The following is a 26,315-nucleotide window of genomic DNA, read 5'->3' on the forward strand; positions in this document are numbered from 1 at the left end:
ATAAATATATAAATAAAATATATTATATAAATAAAATAAAATAAATAAGAGGAGGAGAAGGAAAAGGAAGGGAGGAGGAGGAAGAAGAAGAAGAGGAGGGGGAGGAGGAAGAGGAGGATGGGCTGGGGAAAAGGGTCCATGGGTAAAGCACTTGCTGCACAAGTGTGAGGTCCCAAATTCAAATCCCCAGAACCTGTGGAAAGCAAGGCTGGGCAGTACAAGCCTGTAATCCTACTGCTCTTACATATGTATATGGAGGGACGAGGCAGAGACTGGAGACTCCCTGGAAGCTCACAAGTCAGCCGCAAACAACCAAGAGACCCTGCCAGAAAGAGGGTAGAAGGTAAGGACCCACACCTGAGGTTGTCCTCTGATGGCTCTGTGTGGTATGCGTGGCCGCCCTAATCTCTCTCTCTCTCTCTCTCTCTCTCTCTCTCTCTCTCTCTCTCCCTCCCTCCCTCCCTCCCTCCCTCCCTCCTCTCTCCACAGGCATGCATGTACAAAGCAGAGAAGAGGAGGGAGGGGAAGAGGGAGTAGGAGAGAGGTAGGGAGGAAGGGGAGGGGAGAGAGAGCGAGGGGAGAGAGAGGGAACGGGCAAGGGTAGGCATGGAGGTCATGAAACCAACTGTTTGCTTTGAAGAAACACCATGACCAAGGCAAGCAACTCTTTTATTATTATTATTTTTTGTTTTGTTTCTAAGATTTATTTTATTTATGCGAGTACACTGCTGTTGTCCTTAGACGCACCAGAAGAGGGCATCAGATGCCTATTACAGATGGCTGTGAGCCACCATGTGGGTGCTGGGATTTGAACTCAGGACCTCTGGAAGAGCAGTCAGTGCTCTTAACCGCTGAGCCATCTCTCCAGCCAAGGCAACTCTTATAAAAGTAAGCATTTAGTTGAGGCTTGTGTACAGTCCCAGAGAGTTAGTCCATTATTATTATGGTAGGAAGCTGGCACGGCACTGGAGCAGTCACTTTACAGACTGCACAGTTTCTCCAGCTTTGCACTCTGACCCACTGGCAGCAGGCAAAGAGAGCAACAGGGACTGGTCCTGCTGTGGGCTTTGTAAAGGACAAAACCCACTCCCAGTGACACACCTCCTCCAACAAGGTCACACCTCCTAGCCCTTCCCAAGCCCTAGGAACTAAACATTCAAATATAAAAGCCAGTGAGGCCCATTCTCATTCAAACCACCACACCAGCTAATAAGCTATTGTGACATCCAAACAAGACACAGTGGCTTCCTGGAACAGACCTGTAGTACACAGGATTTTAGATTTCACAAAGTCGTTGCCAACTGTCAGCCGATTGCTGTTGTTCTAGAACCAGGTGATTGCTATTTATTTACTGGGCTGTGAAAGGCAGGAAGAATACATCTGATCCAGGAATGGAGCTCGTGGTTTCCAACTGTGAAGTCTGAGATGCTAATTACAGGTCCAAGGACAGATCCTGGCTTGTCCATTTGTAGGTGGCCAAAGTCAACTTGGATGTGAACATACAGAAAAGACATCAGAAACTGAAGTACTTCAAGGTTTGAAACAAATGAAACAAGACAGCGGCGGGGGGTGGGGGGGGAGAACATAGGGAGACCCTGTCTCAAAAAAACCAAAACAAACAGACAAATGGAGAAACCAGGCAAAGGAAACCAAAGAGGGAACCTTGAGCTAGGCGGACGCTAAGGGGAAAAAAAGCTAAAGGAAAAACGGTTGTGAGCCTGGGTATGGTGGTTCACAACTGACCTCCCAGCACTGGGGAATCAGAGGCAGAAAGATTGACACAAGGCTAGCCTGGTCTACATATCGAGACCCTGTCTTGAAAGAAAAAGAAAATACTGTTATGGGAAAGATGATGTCATCGATTGTGTCAGTTGCCGTGGAAACAGTAGTGTGGTAGTGTGGTATTGTGGTAGGTTTGAAGTGGATTCCCTGCTGCCCCCAAATGGCAGTGCTGGTGACAGTGTCCTAATAGTGATTCTCAACCTCAGGGTCGAGTGACCCTGTCACAGGTTCGCCTGAGACCACTGGAAACCAAATATTTGTATTGCAATTCATAACAGTGGCAAAATTACAGTTATGAAGTAGCAATGAAAATATTTTTTTGGTTGGGGGTCACCACAACATGAGGAGCTATAAAAGGGTCGCAGCATTAGGAAGGTTAAGAACTACTGTCTTAACCAGAAAGACTTTGGCCAGGTAAACAGAATGATCATTGGGTAAACTGAGGACTAAAGTCAGTTTCTTCTTCCTGGAGCCTCCTTTAAACCACCAGGAACCAACCTCCTTTCCTTTAGTCGACCCCAGAGGTCTGTCCCTCTGGCAAGGACATCTAGTTCCCAGTCAACCCAAACAGCCTGCGTCAGTTCAAAGCACTCACCCTGTCGATGGTCATAGGAAGTCCACTTGCTTCCCCACAGTTTGTTCTTTTCCCTGCTCCCACCCCAACCCACCCCACCCCCCAACCCAGAGGTAAACCTTAACAGTTTGATTCCCAGTTAAACCTTTCTACCCTGGAGTGGTCTGGTCGCATGGCTTCACTGTGTCCTCAATAACAGTGTGGTGGTCAGTGAACACTTGTGCAGTAACTGTTAAGGACTGAGTGGGACTCGAACCCCAGAAGCTCAGCTATATAATACTTGGTTACCAGCTGGGGCTGTTCAGATTAGGAAATCCCTGGAAGGAAGCTGTTGGGAGCATGGCTTGAGGGTTATTGCCTGGCCCTGATTCGGGCTCACTGCTTCCTGTTGGGCTTTGGGTGACAGGCGGCTGGCGTTCATTCCAGCTGCTGTGACTGTGAGTCTGCGCTTACCTATTCGTCCGCAACCACGATAGACTGTGCACTCCTGAACTGTGAGCTAAAGTTAATCCGTCCTCCTTTGCATGGCTTTTGCCGGGATTTTTGTCACACCAATGAGCAAAGTCACTGGTACGGTAGCACGGGTGTTGATGTGAACTTAACCGAAGGCAAGGTCGGTGGAGTTCAGTGGGCACTGAAGAGAGAGCTTGACTGCTGTGGGATCGTGAGAGAGGTGAGTTGGGATGCCTCCTTCAAAGGTTCTTCTCAGAGGAAAAGGCAGAACATCTGGCCAAGGGGCGAGTTGCGGTGTCACCTCTGGTAGGGTTGGGGCAGTCTCTAAGGAGATCAAGTGTTAATCCTTGGAGTTTGTGCTACTCAACTTTCCAAGAGTCTTCGCAGGTGTTCATCCATACTTCTAACAGAGGGATATGATCTGGATTATCTTCCTGGGCCCAACACACCATCACGAGTGTCCTTGAAGGGAAAGTGACAGGGAGAGCAAAGCCTGACCCACACGGAGAGCAGGCGATGTGAGGACAGCCCAGACACATGAAGCTGCTGGCCTTGAAGTTTGGACAGATGTGGCTGTCCAGCAGCCACCAGAGACTGAAGGAGGCAAGGAGCAAATGTCCCTGCAGCCTCTGGAGGGAACGCAGCCCGGCTGACCTTCAATGTCAGCACTGACCGATGACAGCCACATCAGACTGCAGGCCTCAGAGCTACCGCCCTTAAATGTCAGTAAAACGTTTCCAATTGTTTCAAGCCACCAGGTTTGCGGTTACAATTTCACAGCGGGCAAAGGAAACAAATGTGTATGCTAACAGCCAAGGTCACCTCTATGAGATTCCACATTTCTTTTATGATGTGCTAAGATAGTAATATATTACTGCTGGACTTCTTCCAAATAGCTTACTGAATCCTACTTGTTTGTAATTTCTTACCTGTGAGATTCTTTTTTCAGGGTTAACCAAGCAAATTGCTCAAAGTGAAAGACAGAGTCTGTCTATATCTTCTTACTATATCATAATATATGATCTATTCTATAATATATAATAATCCTAGAGATAATGTTCCTCTCTTCCACATACAGGTTCTGAGCAACTTCAAAGACAATATAAACCACAAAGACAAGAATGAAAACACCCCTTTTATGACAAGTAGCTACCATGTTGGAGGATTCAGCTTTAGGTCCAAGCCATAAACTGGCAGACTCTCCCACCCAGTCCCTACTGGGGGGCGACTTTGCCTCTAGCACAGAGAGGGAGAGGAACTCGTGTCTCCCAAGGATCCTCTAGGGCAGAAGCAGGACATATTATCATCCCAGATACACCAGAGAGCACGCAATGCAGTGAGAGAGCCCTTGTCATCCGAGATCTCTAGGCACCCACTGGTGAGATCATCCTGTTTTCAAAGTAAATGTGTCCCCTTCCTAAATCTATATGCAGACACTTGTGGCAACATCTGTATTATTAAGTACTATGGGTTAAGGAGAGCAAGGGTGTGATATAAGAGTTTCTACTAAGTTTCAGAGAAGTTTGGAAAGTTATAGAGAAGGTGCATGCAATTAGGGGCATGGCCTATACAGACATGAGCAGGGTCTCCAAACAGAAGAGCCTATAAATGCCGTAAACAACAAGCAAGTAGCCAGGTGTGGTGGCACAAACCTGTTACCCCAGCACTCAGGAAGCAGAGGCAGGCAGACTAAGAGTTTCAGGCCAGCCTGGATACATACATAAAACCCTGTCTCAAAATAGAAAAAAAGAAAAAAAGGCTAGCAAGTGTATCATTGACAATCCCGTGTTATACATATGTGCACACATGTGCTTGGGATGACCTAACCGACCACTGGCCTGCCATGTTGAACAAAGTCAATTCATCAGGTTTTCTTGCCAAATAAGAGCTAGATAGGAGCCCACACTTATGCCACTGAGAAAACCACACCCACAGGAGCCATGTCTTGTCTTCCTCTTCAAGACTGATTACTACTGCTTCTTTACAAGTATTCTAGGTACCCAGGCACGGCCAGCCTTGGGAAGTAGAGGCAGGAGGATTGGGTTGCTAGGTCGTCCTTAGCAACAGAATGAGTTGGAGGTCAGCCTGGGCTAAAAGAAACTCCGCATCATTTTGTTTCTTGGGTTTTTGTTTTTTTCATAACTCACAAAACGAAACACCCAAATGAGCAAAACTATTCTACCTATGACAAGTCCGTCCTAGGCTGTTCATCGGGGGAAAGACGTCAGCGGTACTCACGGGCATACTTGGGAAGAGCGTTCTTCTACAAGCTTTGTGGGTTCCTTCATTAACTCCCTGGTATCCCGGCAACAAGCCCATGCATCCTCAAGCTTCCTCTCTGGGTCGAGTACCTCAAGCACCTTCAATAAGAGCTACACAGAGAAAGCAGACTTGGGGTGAGGGGGTGATTGGAGGAAAGGGAGCCCCCAATTCTAAAACAAACACACCAAGTCGTTTCTTCGGTGTTTCTTTTCAAACACCATTTATCAAGCCCCTCATGGAGCACTGTGCTGGGGGGCTGTTTACAAACCTTTGTGGCCCTGCCATTGGATGCTCAGGCTCTGTGTTGTGGTTCCATTTCCTCTAGCAGAATCTGCCTGAGAGCCTACCTGAGTCCCCCAAAGCCTCAGCACTCGGAGTGTCTCTGTTGGACTTCTGCGGTTCTTGACTGCGGGCTTCTCAGGTCTCTCTCGGGCCTCCTAGGAATACAGTATCTACCACACATTGAAGATCCACCTCACATTCTGGGGAGATAGCGAAGCTAGAAAAGTGCTTGCCTGGCCAGCGTGAGAACCTGAGTTAGACCCCCAGAACTCATGTTTTAAAAATATAATTAGGTACGGGGCACACCTGAAATCTAGTCTTAGCGCTAAGATAGTGGAGACTTGCCCGCCTACCCTGCTCCGTGAGTTCCAGCCCAGTAGGAAACATTGTGTCAATAAAATGATGGTCAGCGCCTGAGAACAACAGATGAGGTTGTCCTCTGCTCCTATTACACAGGCACACATGTGCACACATAGCTCAGAGTGGACCCAGGGAAACTAGGCGATAGGATTAGATTTTCCTAGCATCGCACAAAGTATTGTTTCTTTTCTGTAGGTGTGAAGTAGAATCTAAACTGGAGCTTACAGCATCCAGGTCAGCACCATAGAAAGACCCTGGCTCAAAATAAAGCTAACCCTGCAGAGGAGGGGAATGAAAAATTGGAGGAACCAGAGGGGTCAATGACATCACAAGAATCAACTGACTGGGACTCAGGTAGGCTCACGAAGATCGGGGAGCCTGTATGGGTCTGACCTAGGTCCTCTGCATACTGATATGGTTGTGGATCTCAGTGTTCTTGTGGGATTCCTAACAGTGACAGCAGGTGCTGTCTCTGACTCTTTGGCCTGCCTTTGGACTCTTTTCCTCCTGCTGGGTTGCTTCAGGAAGCCTTGATGTGAGAATCTGTGCCTGATCTTACTGTAGCTTGTTACGCCATATTTGGTTGATGTCCCTAGAAGGCCTGCTCTTTACTGAGGGAAGGTGAAGTGGGGGTGGATCTTGGGGAAAGAGGAGAAGGGAAGAGACTAGGGGAGGGAGAGAGGGGAGGGGGAAGACTGCAGTTGGGATGTAATGTCTGAGAGAAGAATAAATAAATAGGAAAAAAATCAAGAACAAAAACAAACAAAACAAACAAACAAAAAACCCCAAAGCTAACAAAACCTAGTTGGGAAAATCAGACAGGGAAGTGAGAGCCACACTCCTGTACCACAGTCATGGTGATGTGGTAAGACTCAGACCCTCTGGCTTACGGGACCCAGTGAGGAAAAGTGTGTAGAAAATCACTGATCAGAAATTTCAGCTGCTCTTCCCATAGACTTTTCTAGCACGAATCACTCATTCACTCATTCATTCATTCATTCATTCATTCATTCAGTGACTGGAGTCTAGTGAGGGAAGAGGAGCCGATTGTGGAGCAGCAGATGGGAGGTTCCCATCCGGGGCCTCCGAGGACAGGTTTCCCAGAGTGAGAAGTCACTGTGCAAGGGATTGTGTGAGATCTAGGAGAAAATTTATTTCCATGACTGTCTGATTAGAACAAGCTGCATTTGTAAGTGCACAAGGGACTAGCCAATCAGATGCCTCCCTCTGAGTTGGATTTTTCAGAGAGCAGCGCCATCATGGGCAAGGGTTAGGGCTGGCAGAGAATGGCTGTTGGGATCATTGGCTGTTAGCACCTGGACGGAAGAATGGAGACTCAGGCTCAAGGCTGCCTGAGGAGGAAGATAAGCCCAAGAATGTATCACATGGAATGTGTCACCCGCTCAGGAGTTTAGCAAGGCAAAGGGCGGACATACATCATGGGATTACAAATTCAGCATTGGTTGCAGAACATGGATTGCAGGATTCATTGGGTTTAGGGAACAAACCCAAGGGATGAAGACTTGTAAGGGATGGAGACTGAGTAACAATGTATAACAATGTATACCAATGTGCCTCAAGTTTTGGTTTCACAATTGTGGGTTCAGACTTATCTGTTTAGCCCAAGGGCAGGCTAAACAGGGGTGGGTGTGTAGAGCTTCCTGTTTATCCCCTTGCCTCATCCAGCCTGCCTTCTTCTTCAGATTTCACACACCTTGGGATTTGTTTAAGGATACGGTGGTCAACTAAGAAACCATTTCTAGGCTCTCTAGCAGAAGGGAAAGGCCAGATGAGGGGCCCAGTCCTGTGAAAGCTACCATTTGCTTGATGAAAGACGGTCATTTCTTCCTCCTTGTTTGAAAGTCAAGCTTGGGTCCATTTTGAAAATTAGGAGCAGGCTGGAAGCCCTGGCCTGGGCGTTGTGGTGGAGTCCCCATAGCCTTCAGATTCTCCTGTCTCTAGCCACCTGTCAGTGAGTTCTTAACGAGACCTCTTTGACCCAGGCTAAACAGACATAAGTAATACTGAGCAACCCTTGTGTGGCTTCCTGTACCCTGAGAGTCTCAAGGCAAAGCCAGAAAGCAAAGAAAACTGCCGCAAGGAAGGCTGCCCTGAGCTGATAAAAAAGCCTTCACTGGGGGTACGGTACAACTTCCTCTCTTATAATATGTACCCCAGGGCTTCCTGGGCATCTGCAGAGAATTGTTTTAGGGCCCCCAGGAGGCCTTCCCTCAAGACCAGACACATCACCTCAGCAGGCAGAGCTTCTTTAATTTGTGGGTAGAGAGCCAGGGGGTGCAGTGCGTCGTCCTTAGCTTCCACTTCCTCCAAGAATGTCTTCCCAGCTTTCGAAAGCTTAGACAACGTTGTCCCCGTGGGCAGTCTGCTCTGCCTCCCCTTGGGGGTAGCATTGGGGGCTCCGTGATGAATAAGAGGTAGAAAGGCATCCTTGGGGCCCTGGTGTGGGGGGCAGTCTTTCCTGAAGTCATCCAGCCCCTCTTTCACAAACACCCAATGCCGGCTATTCAATGTCAGCCTGCTACTCTTCGGGAGACGTTTGGAAGGCAGGTTCTCGAGGTACCTAGGAGACAACATGCCAGATGAGCATCCTAGGACTTGGGTGGGAGGAGGCGGACCCACACCTATTGTGGGGTGGGCAGAGCAGAAGAGGTTGATTTGCGCATGCTCTACAAGCCCCTGCTCCTGCTTTCTGCCCTCTACCTCTCTACCGTGTCCCTACAAATGGCTCCCATCTCCTCCTTAAGCAAACTCACCTTTCTGCATGAGAACTGTACCTTTTGCCCGCACACATTGTTGAAGCATCAAGTTACCCTCTGTATATACGTAGTCTAAATGCCTGGAACAGAAGATGCTTTTTTTTTTCTTTTTTACTGAGTGGCATACTTCAAAGTCTCACCTGTGTCGTCCATGTCACTGTATTTTAAAGGGCCAACCATGTGAACTAAAGCATTTGTCATTCTAACTGCTTCTGCCACATTAGAAAAAAAAAAAACTGTTCTGTAGCCAGACTTTGGCGACTATGTGGGTTCTTCTTTCCTCCACCCCTCTTCATCCCTTTAACTCCCTAACACTAGATAGGAGAAGGAAAAAAAAAGGTAGACAGGAAAGGGGCGCCATTATCATTAATTAGTCTACTTCCTGCTGATTGGGGACATCAAGTTCCTCCAGGCAAGTTTCATCTTCCCCATCAGGAATCTAATATCCTCCTCCTCCTCCTCCCCCTCCTCCTCTTTCTTCTCCTCCTTCTCCTTCTCCTTCTTCTTGTTCTTCCTCCTCCTCCTCCTCTTTCTTCTCCTCCTTCTTCTTGTTCTTCCTCCTCCCCCTTCTCCTCCTCCTTCTCCTCCTTCTTCTTGTTCCTCCTCCTCCTCCCCCTTCTCCTCCTCCTCCCCCTTCTCCTCCTCCTCCTTCTTGTTCCTCCTCCTCCTCCTCCTCCTCCTCCTCCTCCTCCTCCTCCTCCTCCTCTTCCTCTTTGTGCATGACTACTTAACATACCATAAACAACACCAACAACCAACTAACAACTCAACCATCCTCTCAGGGCCCCAGCATTTCTACAGCCTCTGAAAAATCCCCAGAATTCCAAACATCACACAACTGCAGAAACTACCTGCAGCTGCCACAATCATACCCCTACTAGAGGACGAGGCAAATCAGCCACTGGGAAGCAGCCCCATATCCCACACCTGGGATTAAAACAAAAACATAGTCTTACAATATTTCTGTTTTTTTTTTTTAAAGAAACCAAAATGACAAAATTGTCCCTACACCATTCAGTTTGTGAAAGATAGTCAGGTTGCTTAGAGACTAAAAAAAAGTCAATATGGTAGCAAGAATAAACTTGGGTCCCAGCAACAATGTAACTACTGTAACAATAAACTTCATTATCAACTTGACTAGACTTGGAATCACCTGGGAGACATTCTTGGGCATGCCTATGAGGACGTTTCTTGAGAGGGTTAGCTGAGGAGGGGAGAGCCACCCTGAATGTGGGTACCACCATGCCATGGGCTGGAGTCCCACTCTGTGAGGAGCCCTAGCTGCTGGACTCACTCACCATGAATTCAGCCCTGCCTTCCCCACCATGATAGACACTACATTCTCAAATTCTCTGTGTCTACCCACTTTCTCCCAGAAGGCTGTTGGCCACTAACCTGAGGGGACAAAGGAAGCTGAGGCAGAGAGCCAGGTGCAGCCAGCTAGCCAGCTGTGAGACTGCTGCATTGAAAGGAGTCTACTGTATTGTTCGGGGACGGGGTATTTATGGTCTTTTTTAGGAGTACATATGGAAAGGGCTAATTTGTCATGGCGACAAGCAAGCAGGAAGGGCTGACTGGTTATAATACAGCAGCTAATTATCCTGCAGGCTGGAAGCCAGAGGGGGACATGTGTGCTGAGTTATGTAGCCTTGCAGAGAGCTCTCAACAAAGTCATTTTTCCGACAAGGCCAGAAAAGGCCAACCATCTGTGTTCAAGGACACTCTCCTGACAAAGACAGGCAAAGATGGTGAAGCCCCACCAAGAAAGGGTATTCCCCATTTTGCACTGAGCTTAGAAAGCAATCTGGTCATGGGGGACTGCTACCTTAATAGCAAGGTTCTCCAACACCCTGAGCCCCAATAAATCCTTCCCCTCTGTGTGGGGGTATTTTGTCATGGAGATAAGAAGGGGAGCAAATATAGTCCCTGTGTAGCTGAATGAATGGTTTGTTAGATGACCTCAGTGGCTTGGTTTCCTCTTCTCAACTCAGAAGGAAGGCTGTGAAATTATAATCCATGGACTACATCAAACCCACAATGTGTCATTTGTCCCTGTGCGTGTGCGTGTGCGTGTGCGTGTGCGTGAAACAAGGTCTCACACTATGCAGTCTCTGATGGCCTGAACCCAAGAATTCTCTGTCCTACCGCCTCAGCCTCCCACACAAGCAGCCTCCTTTATGTTTTAATTAGAATCATAAGTACAAGGCTTGACAGACGGCTCAGTGGGCAAAGGTCCCTGCTGCCAAGCCAGACCCACATGGTGGAAGGAGAGAACTGACTCCCGAAAGTTGTTCTCTGACCTCGACCCGCACTTGATGTCCTTATGCACACGCGTGCACATATGAACGCACAAACACACATATGTATAAACACATGCATGCAGGCATGCACACACATGTACACACATGAACACACATATACACAAACACATATGAATGTGCACACACGAATAGGTACATTTTCCTTAAAGAGTCATAATAGCTAACACAAATGGGAAATGTCCTACAGAAAAACAGGAGCTGCTTTAAGTGCTTTCTTTCATACATCAGCCTATTTAAATCTTAAAACAACTAACTCCACATAGCCAGTACTAGTGTGTTTCCTTTTATAGCTAAAGTGGGGCACAAAGAAGTAAAAAAACAAAACATGTGTCAAAAGCTGCACAGGTATAACTCACTCTGGGGACTTCAGTGCCTCTGGCCTCCATGGGCACGTGTACTCAAGTGCACATGCACTCTCACTCACAAACATAGAGTGGGGATTGAAAACAATGAAAATAAAGTCTAACAATAGCTCTATGGCTAAGCGATGATAGAACTGGTAGAACTGGGATCTTTCATGTAGTTCAAGCTCTGGTGAACAGTACTTAGCTGCACACATTTCAGTAATCCCTCGCCCCTCTGCCCCCCCCCCCCCACCGAGCTATCTGACATCTTTCTCAGATCCTCTTGAACTCTGGGAAGAACTCTGGTCCCAGCAACAATGTAGCTCCTGTAACAATAAACTTCACTCTCAGCCTGAGCACCGTTGGGTTAACACAGTTAACCTTAGGTGAGCCATAGACTCCCTCATTTCCCCTCTCCTCTCTGACTTGCACACAGCCTGTCTCTCTGCTTCCTTCCCTGCCAGGCCCCCACTTGCAGGGAGCAGTCAGGCCATGGACATAAGATGGATGGGACAGATGGCACATGGGAAGGAAGATGATAAGAGATCTAGAATAATCAGGCAAAACTAATGCCAAAGCCAGGCCTCAGATCCCCGGTGCCTGATGACCCTAACAATGCCAGCCTGCCTCAGATAGTCTGAGAGCTGGTGTTTTTCCGCAAAGCCTTTTCTGCCTGTAGCTCCTGTCACACATAATGGCCCTTTATACTAAACCCAATTTCTATATCTCTAGATCTCTATATCTATATCTATAGATAGATATGTGAGTACACTGTAGCTGTCTTCAGACACACCAGAAGAGGGCGTCAGATCCTATTACAGATGGTTGTGAGCCACCATGTGGTTGCTGGGAATTGAACTCAGGACCTCTGGAAGAGCAGCCGGTGCTCTTAACCACTGAGCCATCTCTCCAGCCCCAGGAAATCCAACCTTTACTGTAATCATCATCAAACATTTTAAAGAGATTCTAGCCTGGTCCCCAGTGGTTTCCAGCAAACCTTAGAACTTCTTTGCCATGTGTAAATGGGTGTGGGCTCAAGGAGCTTAACTTCACTGTGCTATGAAAATTTAGATGAAAGAACAACAAAAAAAGAGTCTACAGAAAGCTTTTCTCTGCCCTTAATAAATCACCCTCCAAGCAGCTGAAGGTATAGCCATGTTAAGCCATATCTCATCTTGAAATTGATGATCAATTATTAGCAATAACTCTTCTCATTATTAACTATCTTCATGAATAAGTACATTATATTTATAGTTATATATACTTATATATACTTATATTTATAGCTAACTTAAACACCCAAGGGTTGGGGGTTGGTCTGGTGCCACTATGTATTCAAATGCTAAGTTCTGTACCCCAAGATCTGGTTGCCTCAAAATGAGTGAGTTCCCACATGCAACAGCTTTTGTTGTGCAGACCTTGCTCCCCAGTTTTAAAACCATTGCTTAAATAAAGGTGGCTATAGCCAGTTACTGGAGGGAATAGTGTAGGTGGGTTCTCAGTTACCTGGCTTCCAGGTAGGGACCAGGAAGAGAAGGAGGAGAGAGGAGGGAAGAGACGGTAGACTGAGAAGGCAGGTCTCCGTGAAACATACTGGACCGGCAACACGTACCTGAGAGGAACATAACCCCCATCCTCCCAGGGCAGACGGCTGGAGCAGAAATAATCCAGCAAGACCCGAACAGCAAGTTGGGAGAGCAGCACAGTTAAGGAAGTAGCCAGTCTAGCATTAGAGAATTAGACTAGGGGTAACCCCCAGTAATTGCACGGAGCTAAATAATAAATCCTTAGAACTCTGTCTCAACTGGGGGGCTGGCCAGGTCATATTAGTAGTTAATAGTTCACTAAAAACCATTTTATACCCAAGCCCTTCCTAAAAACAGAAAGGATAACAAATATTTTTGTTTGCTTGTTTGTTTTTTTGTTCTGTTTTTTTTTTCTTGAATACAGCCATACATCTCAAATGGGAGCTGCATACTAATTTGACTGAGACTCAGAATTCTGAAAAGATTCATTCGTCTACCTAGCTCACTCTCCATTCCCAGGGGTTAGGAACGTAGAGGGAGGGCTTTCCTTTACCCTACTCTGCTTCTCCTCGTTAAAATGCTTAACTCTGTATTTCCTTATTTGTTTTGTTCGATTTTTTGTGTACAGATAGATTCAACCTCAGATGGCCCAAATTACTCTCAAGCCAGCCTTGTAGAGGACAACCTTAAACTGCCTTCGACTTCTGAGCCTCTGGCCTGCACCTCCTGAGCGCTGCAGTTTTAAATACACTCTGTCATGTCGAGCTTATAGGGTGCTGGGGATCGAGCCCTAAGCAGCATAGTAGGTAAGCACTCTGCAAACTGAGCTACACCCCCATCCTCAACCCTCCATATCTCCTAAAGCCCATAAATAACCTTGCCTGACTAATAACATAGAACTAAGAGCATTTATAGAATATATTGACGTTTATCCTAGAGAAATGAAAATATTTTTTCTTGCAAAAACATGTACATGAAGGTTCACGGCAACTTTGTATTTAAAAGTAAAAAAACCGAAAAATAGCCTGGATTTCTTCAAGTGAATAAAGAAACAAACTGTAGTATATACGTACCACAGAGCACACTCCTTAGCAACAAACCGCGGAACACACCCCTTAGCAACAAGACAAACAAATGGCGGACCTGTGCAGTTTGGGTGGATCTCACAAGCTTTATGGCTAAACAGGAGCAAATATCAAGCGTGACCTACGCTATCCTCGTTTGCCCACATTATTTATTCTTATTTATATATTTATCACATTCCCCGGACCTGGAGTCACAGGCACTTATGGGCTGCCTGACACAGGTTCTGGGAATGCAACTCCAATCCTCTGGAAGAGCATTGAACTCTCTTAATTGCTGAGCCATTTCTCCAGCCCTGGCTACTATTCTTAAAATGCTTAAAATTACAGAACTGGAGAACAGATTTGTGGTTGCTGGGGGAAGAAAGCCTTACCCTGAAGGCCCCACAAAACATTTCCTGTGTGGTTGCTTGGTGTAAAATATCCCCCATAGGTTCTTGTGTTTAAACACTTGATCGTTCTGAAGTTATGGAACTTTTGGAATGTGAAGCCTTGCTAGCCTGCGGAATAATGGTCTGGCTCTGGTTCCCATTCATCTGTGCTCCCGATCTCCTAAGATATGAGCAAGCCAAAAGCTCTCATCTCTGTGGATGGGGCTGCCTGGGTTGCCTACCTTCCCCACCAGCATAGACCAATACCTCCCAAAATTATGAGCCAGAACCTGTTTCTTGACAGTATTCTTCTTCCACAGCAATGAGAAAGGTAACTGATACCGTGGTCGTAAAGCAGTTGGGATCTTGAGGTACATATGAAATCTTTTACAGAAGTGAGAGCTGATGAACGGCAGAGGTTTTATTTAACCACTCTATAGTCCCAAAGTTGCGGTCCTGGTTTGGTGGTGGGCTACAGATGTGTGAGACGGTGCCATTGGAAACAGCTCCAGCAGGCTATGTGGGATCTTGGACATTTGCTCTCTCCTGAGTCTACAATTATTTCAAAGCAAGTAAGTTTCCCACGGGGAGGCATTTGCAAAGACTTCCCAAGCGTTCATAATTGCTCCTTCGCAGAAAGAGCGCACTGGGTTCTGTGTATTGCTAGCCCCATGGCTCCTCCCAAACCTACAAAGCTAGCTCATTGATTCGTCCCATTTCACAATAAGAAAACGAGCGCAGGGAGTGTAGACCTCCAGTCCTTGGGCTCTGGAGGCGGAGGCAGGAGGACCACCAGCTTAAGGATAGCCTAAGCTTTCTGATTCTAAGCTTACCATCTTATCTGTCACCACACTGAAGAAGCACCTCTTTTCACCAGCTAAACCTCGCTCTCAGGGATTCAGCAAGGGGAAAATAAAAGCCTCTTTCTTTAACCTCTTTCTTTAAGCCTCTTTCCACTAACCCTTCAAAGTACCTACATTCCTAGGACTTCGAGCCAAGGGTTCTGCTTGATCAGAGCCTCCAACTAGAGGACTAAAGACTCCAGGTGTCATAGACGCCATAAGCTGAACACAAGGAACTAGGGGTCCCAGGGTATCTGATGAAAGAGTTGGCTACTTGTCGAAGGCAGGCATTCATAGTCCTAGGTTAGGACAGCCTCTCCAGTGGCCACTATCTGGCCTGGGGACTTTACTTCCCCTGGGGGTTTGTGGCAAAACACAAACAAACCAGAAAGGCTGTGTCGCTCCAGCATTGGTCCTTTTACTCGATTACAATAGGGAGGGGACCGGGGACGCGGAGAAAGGCAACTAGCAGCGAGGTCTATCTCTGCCCCCGCCTGGAGGATCCAGGTTCCCTGCTAGCAGCTGCGAGAGCGCTGCGCGAGCACTGCGCTTACCACCCGCAGTTCCGGCGCTCCCTCATCAGTTTCGGAGCCAGAGTTTTAGGCTGGAGTCGCTGCCCACGCTCCGCCATGGCACTGCCCGCTGCATGACCACTGCCGGGACTTGGGTTGCAAGTTCCCCCACGGCTTCCCGAGTTGCTAGGAGATCAGCACAGCCCTGAGCTGCCCAGACCTGCCCAATTTGGCCCGCAGCAAGTGAGGCGTCTAGCAGTACCCCAACACTACCCGGATTGAGCTGACATTCTATTGCTGGGTGTATAGAACTGGCCTGGGAGAGAAGGATCCAGGCCTTGATTTAGTCAAATGTTATCCTGGTGGAAATATGCGTTCATCCGAGAAATGCATTGGAGACTGAAAGAGGGTTTTTGTTGTAGTCGTTGTTCATTTTTAAACAAATGTTTACTGCAGAGAAGCAACCAAGCAAGAAAGAAAGAAAGAGAGAGGAAGAGAAGGGGAAAGGAGAGAGAGAGAGAGAAAGAGGGAGCCAGGAAGAGAGGAGGGCAGGAGCTAGCAGGAAAAGGCTTTGGCATTTCCACTCTTGTAGTTAGTGACCGATTGGTATCCAGGCAGCCAGTAACCCTTTCAGCTCTTGAGTTTTTAAATTTGTCAACTGCAAGCCACTTTAGCACGCCTGTTGCTACTTAACCATCCTGCTAGCCAGGTCAGCAAGCTCTCCTGTAAACATCAGTCACTGGAGAATGTGCTTCTGTTTGATGTTTGCCTGCTACTTCTGAGTCCCGATTTTCATGAAAACTATTCCTTCCAGAAGCTGCCCACTGAAGCCTCTTTTGTATGTTAGCTGCATACTAAAATTAGTTAGGAATACACAACCTCTCCCTTCCTAGACACAAGTTAAGGGAGAAGGTCACTCTAGAAGGGTTACCAGAAATGCTGACCCACAACAAAAAGCTAGACACAGGTCAGTTTAAAGCACACATAAGCACTGATCATTTATGTCCTTTTCGGAACCGCTGAGTGCTGTTCTCATTCATTTTATGTGTCTTTGTTTCTGAGTCTATACGTATATTCCCACAGAGACCAAAAGAGGGCACCAGATCCCCTAGAACTTGAACTGCGTGTGGTTGTGAGCAGCCTGACATGGGTGCTTGGAACTGAACTCCTGTTCTTCACAACAGCAAGCGCTCGTTTAACTTCTGAGAGGTTGGCTAGGCTTTTGGTCTTTCCATCATGAGTTAAAGCAATGTGTGGACCTCACCATGCAGCTACCAACTGTTAAGCTCTGTAGCTTCTAGAACCATGGACACAAAGACCAAAGTAAAGCACTATTCTTTATGTTACCCAGTCTCGGGTACTCTAGTATAAGAGAAAAGAATTGACTAAATGGTGGTTGTTGTCATCGTCATTGTTGTCGTCATCGTCTTTTTCTTCTTCCTCTTCCAAAGATTTATTTATTTATTATATATAAGCACAGTGTAGCTGTCTTCAGACACACCAGAAAAGGATATCAGCTCCCATTACAGATGGTTGTGAGCCACCATGTGGTTGCTGGGAATTGAACTCAGGACCTCTGATAGAGCAGTCAGTGCTCTTAACCCCTGAGCCATCTCTCCAGCCCTAAACGGTGTTCTTAATACCATCATCCTGAGGGTTAGGATTAGGATTTCAGTATATTAAAGGGACAGGGCACAAATATTCAGGCCACAGCACATGGGAACATTCGAGGAATTCTACAAATGCTGGTTGAATTTGGGTTGGGTTCCTAAGGACGTGCAAAATGGAACCTGGACAGACAGACGTAAGTAAAAGTAAGCCTGGGTCACACACACTTGCACTGTTGTTCTTTAAACCGTCTCAGGCTTCACTGGGTGGCTGCTGTGTCTAGCCTTTGCTCTTCATACACCGCCTTCTACCGGCTTGCCGCCTGATATAAGTACAACAGGAAGAAGTCCCAGACAACGTTAAAAAGGAAACAGCAGACAGCAGCTCTCTGCTCCCAAACCCCGTGGGAGAGAGACCTCACCGCCTGATCAGGTGGGCACTCCTGAGGCTGCAGAGCAGAGGAGACCACCAACACTGCCCACCCCTGCCCACATCCCTGGCCCAAGAGGCAACTGTATAAGGCCTCTGGGTTCCCGTAGGGGAGGGCCCGAGAGTGGCAGGACCCCTGCGCCTGAGACACCGCCGGAACCTGAAGGAAACAGACCGGATAAACAGTTCTCTGCACCCAAATCCCGTGGGAGGGAGAGCTAAACCTTCAGAGAGGCAGACACGCCTGGGAAACCAGAAGAGACTGCACTCTGTGCACATCCAGACGCCAGAGGAAAACACCAAACGTCATCTGGAACCCTGGTGCACGGAGGCTCCCGGAAAGAGCGGCACAGATCTTCCCGGTTGCTGCCACAGCGGAGAGGACTTAGGCAGTACCCCACGAGCAAACTTGAGCCTTGGAACCACAGGTAGGACCAACTTTTCCCCTGCAAGAAACCTGCCTGGTGAACTCAAGACACAGGCCCACAGGAACAGCTGAAGACCTGTAGAGAGGAAAAACTACACGCCCGAAAGCAGAACACTCTGTCCCTATAACTGGCTGAAAGAAAACAGGAAAACAGGTCTACAGCACTCCTGACACACAGGCTTATAGGACAGTCTAGCCACGGTCAGAAATAGCAGAACAAAGTAACACTAGAGATAATCTGATGGCGAGAGGCAAGCGCAGGAACCCAAGCAACAGAGACCAAGACTACATGGCATCATCGGAGCCCAATTCTCCCACCAAAGCAAACACGGAATATCCAAACACACCAGAAAAGCAAGATCTAGTTTCAAAATCATATTTGATCATGATGCTGGAGGACTTCAAGAAAGACATAAAGAACTCCCTTAGAGAACAAGTAGAAGCCTACAGAGAGGAATCGCAAAAATCCCTGAAAGAATTCCAGGAAAACACAATCAAACAGTTGAAGGAATTAAAAATGGAAATAGAAGCAATCAAGAAAGAACACATGGAAACAACCCTGGACATAGAAAATCAAAAGAAAAGACAAGGAGCTGTAGATACAAGCTTCACCAACAGAATACAAGAGATGGAAGAGAGAATCTCGGGAGCAGAAGATTCCATAGAAATCATTGACTCAACTGTCAAAGATAATGTAAAGCAGAAAAAGCTACTGGTCCAAAACATACAGGAAATCCAGGACTCAATGAGAAGATCAAACCTAAGGATAATAGGTATAGAAGAGAGTGAAGACTCCCAGCTCTAAGGACCAGTAAATATCTTCAACAAAATCATAGAAGAAAACTTCCCTAACCTAAAAAAAGAGATACCCATAGGCATACAAGAAGCCTACAGAACTCCAAATAGATTGGACCAGAAAAGAAACACCTCCCGTCACATAATTGTCAAAACACCAAACGCACAAAATAAAGAAAGAATATTAGAAGCAGTAAGGGAAAAAGGTCAAGTAACATATAAAGGCAGACCTATCAGAATCACACCAGACTTTTCGCCAGAAACTATGAAGGCCAGAAGATCCTGGACAGATGTCATACAGACCCTAAGAGAACACAAATGCCAGCCCAGGTTACTGTATCCTGCAAAACTCTCAATTAACATAGATGGAGAAACCAACATATTCCATGACAAAACCAAATTTACACAATATCTTTCTACAAATCCAGCACTACAAAGGATAATAAAGGGTAAAGCCCAACATAAGGAGGCAAGCTATACCCTAGAAGAAGCAAGAAACTAATCGTCTTGGCAACAAAACAAAGAGAAGAAAAGCACACAAACATAACCTCACATCCAAATATGAATATAACAGGAAGCAATAATCACTATTCCTTAATATCTCTCAACATCAATGGCCTCAACTCCCCAATAAAAAGACATAGATTAACAAACTGGATACGCAATGAGGACCCTGCATTCTGCTGCCTACAGGAAACACACCTCAGAGACAAAGACAGACACTACCTCAGAGTGAAAGGCTGGAAAACAACTTTCCAAGCAAATGGTCAGAAGAAGCAAGCTGGAGTAGCCATTCTAATATCAAATAAAATCAATTTTCAATTAAAAGTCATCAAAAAAGATAAGGAAGGACACTTCATATTCATCAAAGGAAAAATCCACCAAGATGAACTCTCAATCCTCATCTTCGGTTGGTTTATATACAAGTGTGCAATTTCTAGGCTTGAAAGTAAAATGATGCTATCTGGTGCTGGATAGAGGAGCCTTATTTTTTATTATGGCAGCTTGCTATTTTTGTAACATGGTGATTTGGTTGAACACAATAAAGTACAGTAGTAACTGAAAAAAAAAAAGGAAACAGCAACAACAACAAAAAAAAAACCTTTTCAATGGCTACAGGCCCTTTCTTAAAATAAAACCAAATAAATAAATACATTTCTTTTAACGCTTAAAAAATAAGTTAAACCTGGGTAGATCATGTGACAGGTTCCCATTGGTTGTGGGTAAGCAATTCAGTCTCTCCAAACAACTTCAGGTATGTTCTCAGTTTTAGCCCCGGTCACCTGAGTCTGCTGCTTTGGAGCCAGGCTGAGGCAGAAAGATGTGGTGAGCAGGCTGTTCGCCTCCTGGCAGCTAGGGTGCAGAGGCAGGCAAAGCTGAGCCAGGGAGACATTCACAGTGACCCAGTCCCTCTGTGGCTAATTCCATTATTGGATTAATTCCTTGATTAACCCTTTCAAGTGCCACTATCTGGGGACTAACCCTTCTACAGCAGAGTCTTTAGAGGGTGGAGGAGGTAATTTATACCAGTTACAGCACCTTTGGACCTAGGGAGGGGGAAGTGGAGTCTGTACCTTGCCTCTAGCCTACAGCCCACGTGGCATCTGAACATATTCCCCGAGCCTCTCTTGAATGGTTACCCTTAAGTCTCTTCTATTGACCCTGATTTGCTCAGTTAATTTAATTGCTTCTCAGGTCCACTTTTAGTTGTCCTTATGTCCCACAGTGGAGTGCTTGTCCAGCATCTGAAGACTGGGGTCAATCCCCAGGAAAAAGAAGCAAAGGGGGAAGGAAGGATGGGCATGGGAGAGCTTGAGTTGTTTGGTAAAGAAATATGCTCTCCCTTTCTGAGGAGAAGGGGAAGGGGGATGGGGGAAGGATTGTGGGAGGGGGTGACCCGGAGGGGGTCAGCGAACGGGATGTAAAATGAATACATAAAAATATAAAATTAAAAGAAAACAGAAAATAAAGAGAAAGAAATATGCTCTCAGCCTCAATGAAGAATGTCCCAGAATCTTCAGGATTCACGGTGAGTGCCTCAACTACCTTTCAAACTACCTTGAGCTGGCCCACACATTTTACTGTGTTCTGCCTAGCAGTAGGTGGGACCCCATGGGGAGGGGGTGGGGACAGAGACAGTACCTATACCCAAATGAACATCTTCCTCTGTTTGGATTCAAACTAGAAATCAATTCAAAAGATGCAAATAATTTTAAAGAAACGTGGCGCTTTAAAAAATTAAATATAATTATGGCCTGCCCTGACAATTCCACTTTTAGCATTGAAAATAGCTAAAAGGTAAGAACAACTTGAAGTCCACACATACGACTCCACATCTAGAAGAGTATTACTCAGCAACATAAGGAAGTGAGTGCTGATAGGTGTTATAGCATAGACGTATCTTACGTACAGCATCCATGTGTCTTTACATACAGCAGTCAATTCAAAGAAACCAGACACAAAGGTAACATACCACATGATATATATTAAGTAAGGAAGTCTTTGTGGACAGAAAACAGACTGTTGGCTTTCAGAGAGGAGGGGCTTAATGGTGCATAGTTTCCTCCGTGGTAAGAATGTATTTTGGAACCACGCAGAGATGCAGGTCGTGCAACCCTGAGAATGTACTAGGGGTGAAGTCACTTTTAAATGCTTTTATTTCACATTGATACACATGCAAATCAATGCAAATCTTGGGATAAATTTAAAGACAGGAGATGGATAAGGAGGAAATGTACAGATATAAATGCTCTAAGGATTTTTTTTTCCTTTCTCAAATATGACTTCTGTTTTTAGAGATACACTGTCTTATGTGAAGATTCAGTTATGTGGAGAATTTCTGTGGAGAAAAGAAAGGTGAAGCATCACAGGGGCATCCTGTGCTGCAGAGTAAGCAGGATGCTCAGGCATAGTCTGGTTCTCACCTGGTGGGTGTCGGCCAAGACCAGGGGCAGAGAGTAGACAGTACTTACATCTGGCCACTGAGCTGCACAGCAAGCAGGTGGCTTCACCCTGGTCTGTACTATGGGGCAGGGAGTGGGCAACCCAAAGATGTAGGACACTTGGCATTTCTTGTAAAAAAAAATCTTGGGGTTGGGGATTAAGCTCAGTGGTAGAGCGCTTGCCTAGCAAGCGCAAGGCCCTGAGTTCGGTCCCCAGCTCCGAAAAAAAAAAAAAAAAAGAAAAGAAAAAAGAAAAAAAATCTGGACACACACACACACACACACACACACACACACACACCCCTTTATGAATAAGCCACTCTGACACCTACTTTAAAGAAGGAAAACCCAGCATGTCCTGCCTTAGGGAGCCTCGCAGGATCCCTATGCTATAAAATGTTCCAAACGAGCAGTTCACTTTTTTAATGCCTAATGATTTAAGACAGGGAGATCAGGAGAGAGAAAGAAAGAAAGAGAAAGAGAGAGAGAGAGAGAGAGAGAGAGAGAGAGAGAGAGAGAGAGAGAGAGAGAGAGCCAGCCCAAGGGATGGTTAGAGTCAGTGACAAGAGCACTGGCTTACAGTGGTCAAACAGGATTCTGCTCTCGATGTCTCAGAGGCAGTCATCGTTGTTTAAACACCAGTGTTCTTGGGAATGGCTCTCCAGGGCTTGAGAAATGTCTCAGAGTTCCAAGAGATATATATTGACCATGCAGAGCCCTTTTTAACAAATGCCCAGCACAAGGCTTGGGGCCCGAGCACAGACTGTCTGAAGGTTGATGAAACAACTGTTCGAAGTCAGCCCGGTCCTTCTTAACACATCCTCATCGCAGCCCCTCTCTCCTTACTCTTTTTCTGCCTCCCAGCTTTTGTCCTGGAGAACGCCACATAGTTTCCTATCAAGCCACTCTGACACCTAGAGTTAGGGCTCTACAACACAAACCCAGACTTTTCTTAACCACTGTTAGGATTCTCTCAAAGCCTCTGCCTCCTTATTAGAAGTTAAATAATTCTCACAATCTGCCAGTCTCTGCTCCAGGGACATTATACTGTCACACGTCACCTAACGATGGAGATAAGTTCATTTGGGTACTATTGTCACTGTGCCAACCTTGGAGTATGTAGGCGCACGAAGACCACTCAGGCATTGCTAAGTAGTGTGATCTACGGGACTCATCTTACACGTGACCTGTCCCTTACTCAGACACTGTCATGTAGCACAAAAGTGTTCGGGAAAGTGCCAGGTCTGAGAGTAGAAGGAAAGCAGCCTCACCCTACCACAGAGGAGTGTGCCTCAGCTAAGACAGACAGACAGACAGAGGAGTGTGCCTCAGCTAAGACAGAGGAGTGTGCCTCAGCTAAGACAGACAGACAGACAGAGGAGTGTGCCTCAGCTAAGACAGACAGAGGAGTGTGCCTCAGCTAAGACAGACAGAGGAGTGTGCCTCAGCTAAGACAGACAGACAGACAGACAGAGGAGTGTGCCTCAGCTAAGCTAAGTAGAGTCTTCATCAGGTACGAGTTCTAAGCTGAGGCTCAGAAGAAAGGCAGGTGGGAAAGGGTCCAGGTGAAGGCCGATGCATGGAAACTGACCATGGAGATGTAAGCAACTTCTAGTGTGGCCAAATCTAGACAGGTGGGAACATCGGACAATTCACAGCTTCTGCGTAACCCTCCAAAACCATAACTTGGCTCAAGAGAGGTGAGGTTATGTGGGGGCTGGAAGCAGATGCCTGGGTAGCAAAGGCTTACAGAATATGGTGGGACTCAGGTCCTCTGAGTGGTCCAGCAAGCAGTTTACCAACTAAGCTGTCACCCAGCCCCAAGGGTTAAATTTCTGATGACTGTATATACCATTTCTGCCTCCATACTGGAATCACTATACAAATCTTGTACAATACAGCTTTGGAACCATGTGTGTATTGTCCATTGAGCAATTTCTATAGTTGAGTTGAAATGACGCTCTATGAAGGCACAATATTTATTGAACTCATGGATATCCTGGCTCTCTCACCTCTGACCTCCAAGAAACTCATCCATTTGTTCTTCAAATACACGCAGTGCTTGGGAGGAGAGTCTCTGGGAGACAAGCATCCTTGGTGTGTTTCTGGATATTTTGGTTTCTTTGCATCCCATGGAAGTGGCTGAGAAGCCTGCATTTCATGTGGTCCCCTCAGCCAGAAGTCTAAGAGGAGAGTAAATAGGTCGTGTGCTGCATCAGGAAGGTATCAGGATCCTGTATAATCCAGAATCAGTATTCTATCCAGACCCTGAGCAAGGAACATTGCTGGCAGCTGCAGTGGACTCTAGAAGGCAGTGACGTCTGGTCCCCCAGCCCATGCCTGCCTCTTCCTCCTTCTCCTCATTGTCATTCTCATCCTCTTTTTCTAAACCTTAGCTACTTAAAATGTATTCTCAAGACACAGAGCATCAGAACCGCCTGGGAGTTTGCTAGACCTCGAGCCAACTGCACTCAATCATGCTTTGCCACAGAACCACCTATGAGTTGGGCACATTAAGTGTGAGGAGTTAAACTGACTGGTTCATCTTCCGGGCTGAGGCAGAGACCTGCCTTTTCATAATCTCTGTCAGCGGCTGCAGTTGGTGTTTGGATTCTGCTCCTAACCCTGGTATCCATACACTTGAATTTACAGAACAGCATCACTGATATACTTTCTCAGATGATTGGTATGTCCTGGGATATTCACGTTTGGTCTTTGGACAGTTATCTTGCCTTGGAATGTCCTGTCTTTCCAGATCCTGAAGATGCTGGGGGAAATGTCATTAAATAAAAATCTCTGAGGCTGGGGATTTAACTCAAATCTTCAACAACTAGGAGGAAAAGATCTCCTGCTAGTCCAGGAACCCCAGGGCAATGAGAAATAAAACAGTTTTATTAGGAAATAAGCATTGGACCTATAAGGACCAGCACACTCAATCTACTTGGGAGCCTGCAAAGACAGAAAGAAACAGGACCCAAGCAGTAAACTCCCTGCACACATCTCAGGCAATACCTGCCAGCATCACTTGTCACATACCTGGAAACTGTGCTGATCACCTGTGATAGCTAATTATTTTGCTCCAAAAGAACAATAAAAAGGTAGATTTAAAAATTAGAGCCATGGTATCTGATAAGTTAGGTTCCCGGTCCCCCACAGAAACTGGGAGACAGGGCAGTACCTTTTCTCCATGTTCTGTTTCAAAGAGTTGGTTCCTAGACCCTCCAGAAAAAAATATTTCTGGGTTATAAAGTCAGTCAAAGACTTTTCAAAGGCTCTTAAGACGTGCATACACCTTACAGGGTAAAGAAGGTAATTGTGATTGCAGTCTGTCTGTCTTCTTGCCTTTCATTGCCCCCGTCTCTCTGCCTTTCCCTCCTTCCTTCCCCCTTCTCCAGGTAGCCCAGACTGGCTTCAAACATGTGTTGATCCTCCTGCTCCCACACACGACTTGCAGGCTAGCTAAAGTAGACAAGTTCTAAGACAAGTCAGAAATGAGGGGTGGGCATAAAAAGAGATTCTCTGACTCTATGGTACCAGAGTCTAAGTCAATGTTCTCTTGCTGTGAAGGACACAATGATCATGGCCTCACTCTTGGTAAGAAGAAGACATTTAATTGGGACTGGCTTACGATTTCAGATGTTTAGTCCATTATCATTATGGCAGGAAGCATGGGGGCATACAGGCAGACATGGTGCTGAAGAAATAGCTGAGAGTTCAGCATCCAGATCTGCACATAGCAGGAGCGGGGAGGTGGGCAGGGAGAGAGGAAGAGACAGGGAAAATGAATGGGTTCAGCTTGGGATTTTGAAACCTCAAAGCCCATCCCCAGTGACGCATTCCTCCAACAAGGCCAGACCAAGCCAGCTCAGTCAGTCAACATGGTCTCGTGAGCGTTGAAAAAACAAAAAGACAATTTGACAACAACATAACATGATTCCAGCCAGTTTTGAAGCTGAAGCAGTTTTTTTTTTTCCAGTCTGCTTTTATATCATTCTGGGTACAAACAAAGAATATGCTCAGTCCTCAGGCATAAATAAAGTAATCAAGAAACAAGCAAGGCAATAAACAAAGTCCTGTGGTCATTGTGTCTAGGGGTTTATCAAGATGGCCAAAATACAAGGACTACAATACATTCCTTGGCTGTATTTACCTTGAGCCTACTTGCTTGTCCTAGCCCAATGTCAAATTCCTGCCAAATTCCTAGGAGCAGCCCCCAAAGCTCTCCACATCTTCCTCTTTTTTATTTCAGAAACCAGATTGCACCTGTCTTAGGTTGTTCTGACAAGAACGCCTTACTTACCCGTCGTGGAATATGCATTATCAAACCAAACATTTCCATCTTACCTTGGTAAAGCTCTGTGCAGAATCTTACCTGTCATTGGCTGCCAGCCTATCAATGACTCTGAATGGGAATCCACTTTTAGTTTCAAGCTGTGTATTTTGGCTGCCAACATGCTGATTTTGTTAAAGGCAAGTTTTATTACAATGGGGCAGGAATAAAAGTATCCCCAGGACAAGAAGGGCTGGCATGATCAAGCTATATATGCCGTTCTTGAAGCTTAACCAAGATGTGACCTCAGACCACAAATAATTTTATCAGCAATATCTGCAGCATCAAAGCTCAGT

The 26,315-nt window shown here is 46.2% G+C and overlaps 1 protein-coding gene across 2 annotated transcripts in view; it reads right to left on the reverse strand.

Annotated features, from left to right (window-relative positions):
* Fam47e (family with sequence similarity 47, member E) overlaps positions 1-15,989 on the reverse strand; it is a 36,721-nt gene extending 20,732 nt beyond the window's left edge. Inside the window, 3 exon segments of one of the 2 annotated variants that reach the window (NM_001432884.1) lie at positions 5,048-5,181; positions 7,964-8,294; positions 15,531-15,634. In NM_001432884.1, the coding sequence (NP_001419813.1) occupies positions 5,048-5,181; positions 7,964-8,294; positions 15,531-15,607 (542 nt within the window). In that variant the 5' untranslated portion in view covers positions 15,608-15,634. 2 annotated transcript variants of the gene reach the window in all.
* Between the last annotated feature and the right edge of the window lie 10,326 nt (positions 15,990-26,315).

The sequence above is a fragment of the Rattus norvegicus genome, chromosome 14 (assembly GCF_021556685.1).
Source record: "Rattus norvegicus strain SHRSP/BbbUtx chromosome 14, alternate assembly SHRSP_T2T, whole genome shotgun sequence".
Taxonomy (NCBI): domain Eukaryota; kingdom Metazoa; phylum Chordata; class Mammalia; order Rodentia; family Muridae; genus Rattus; species Rattus norvegicus.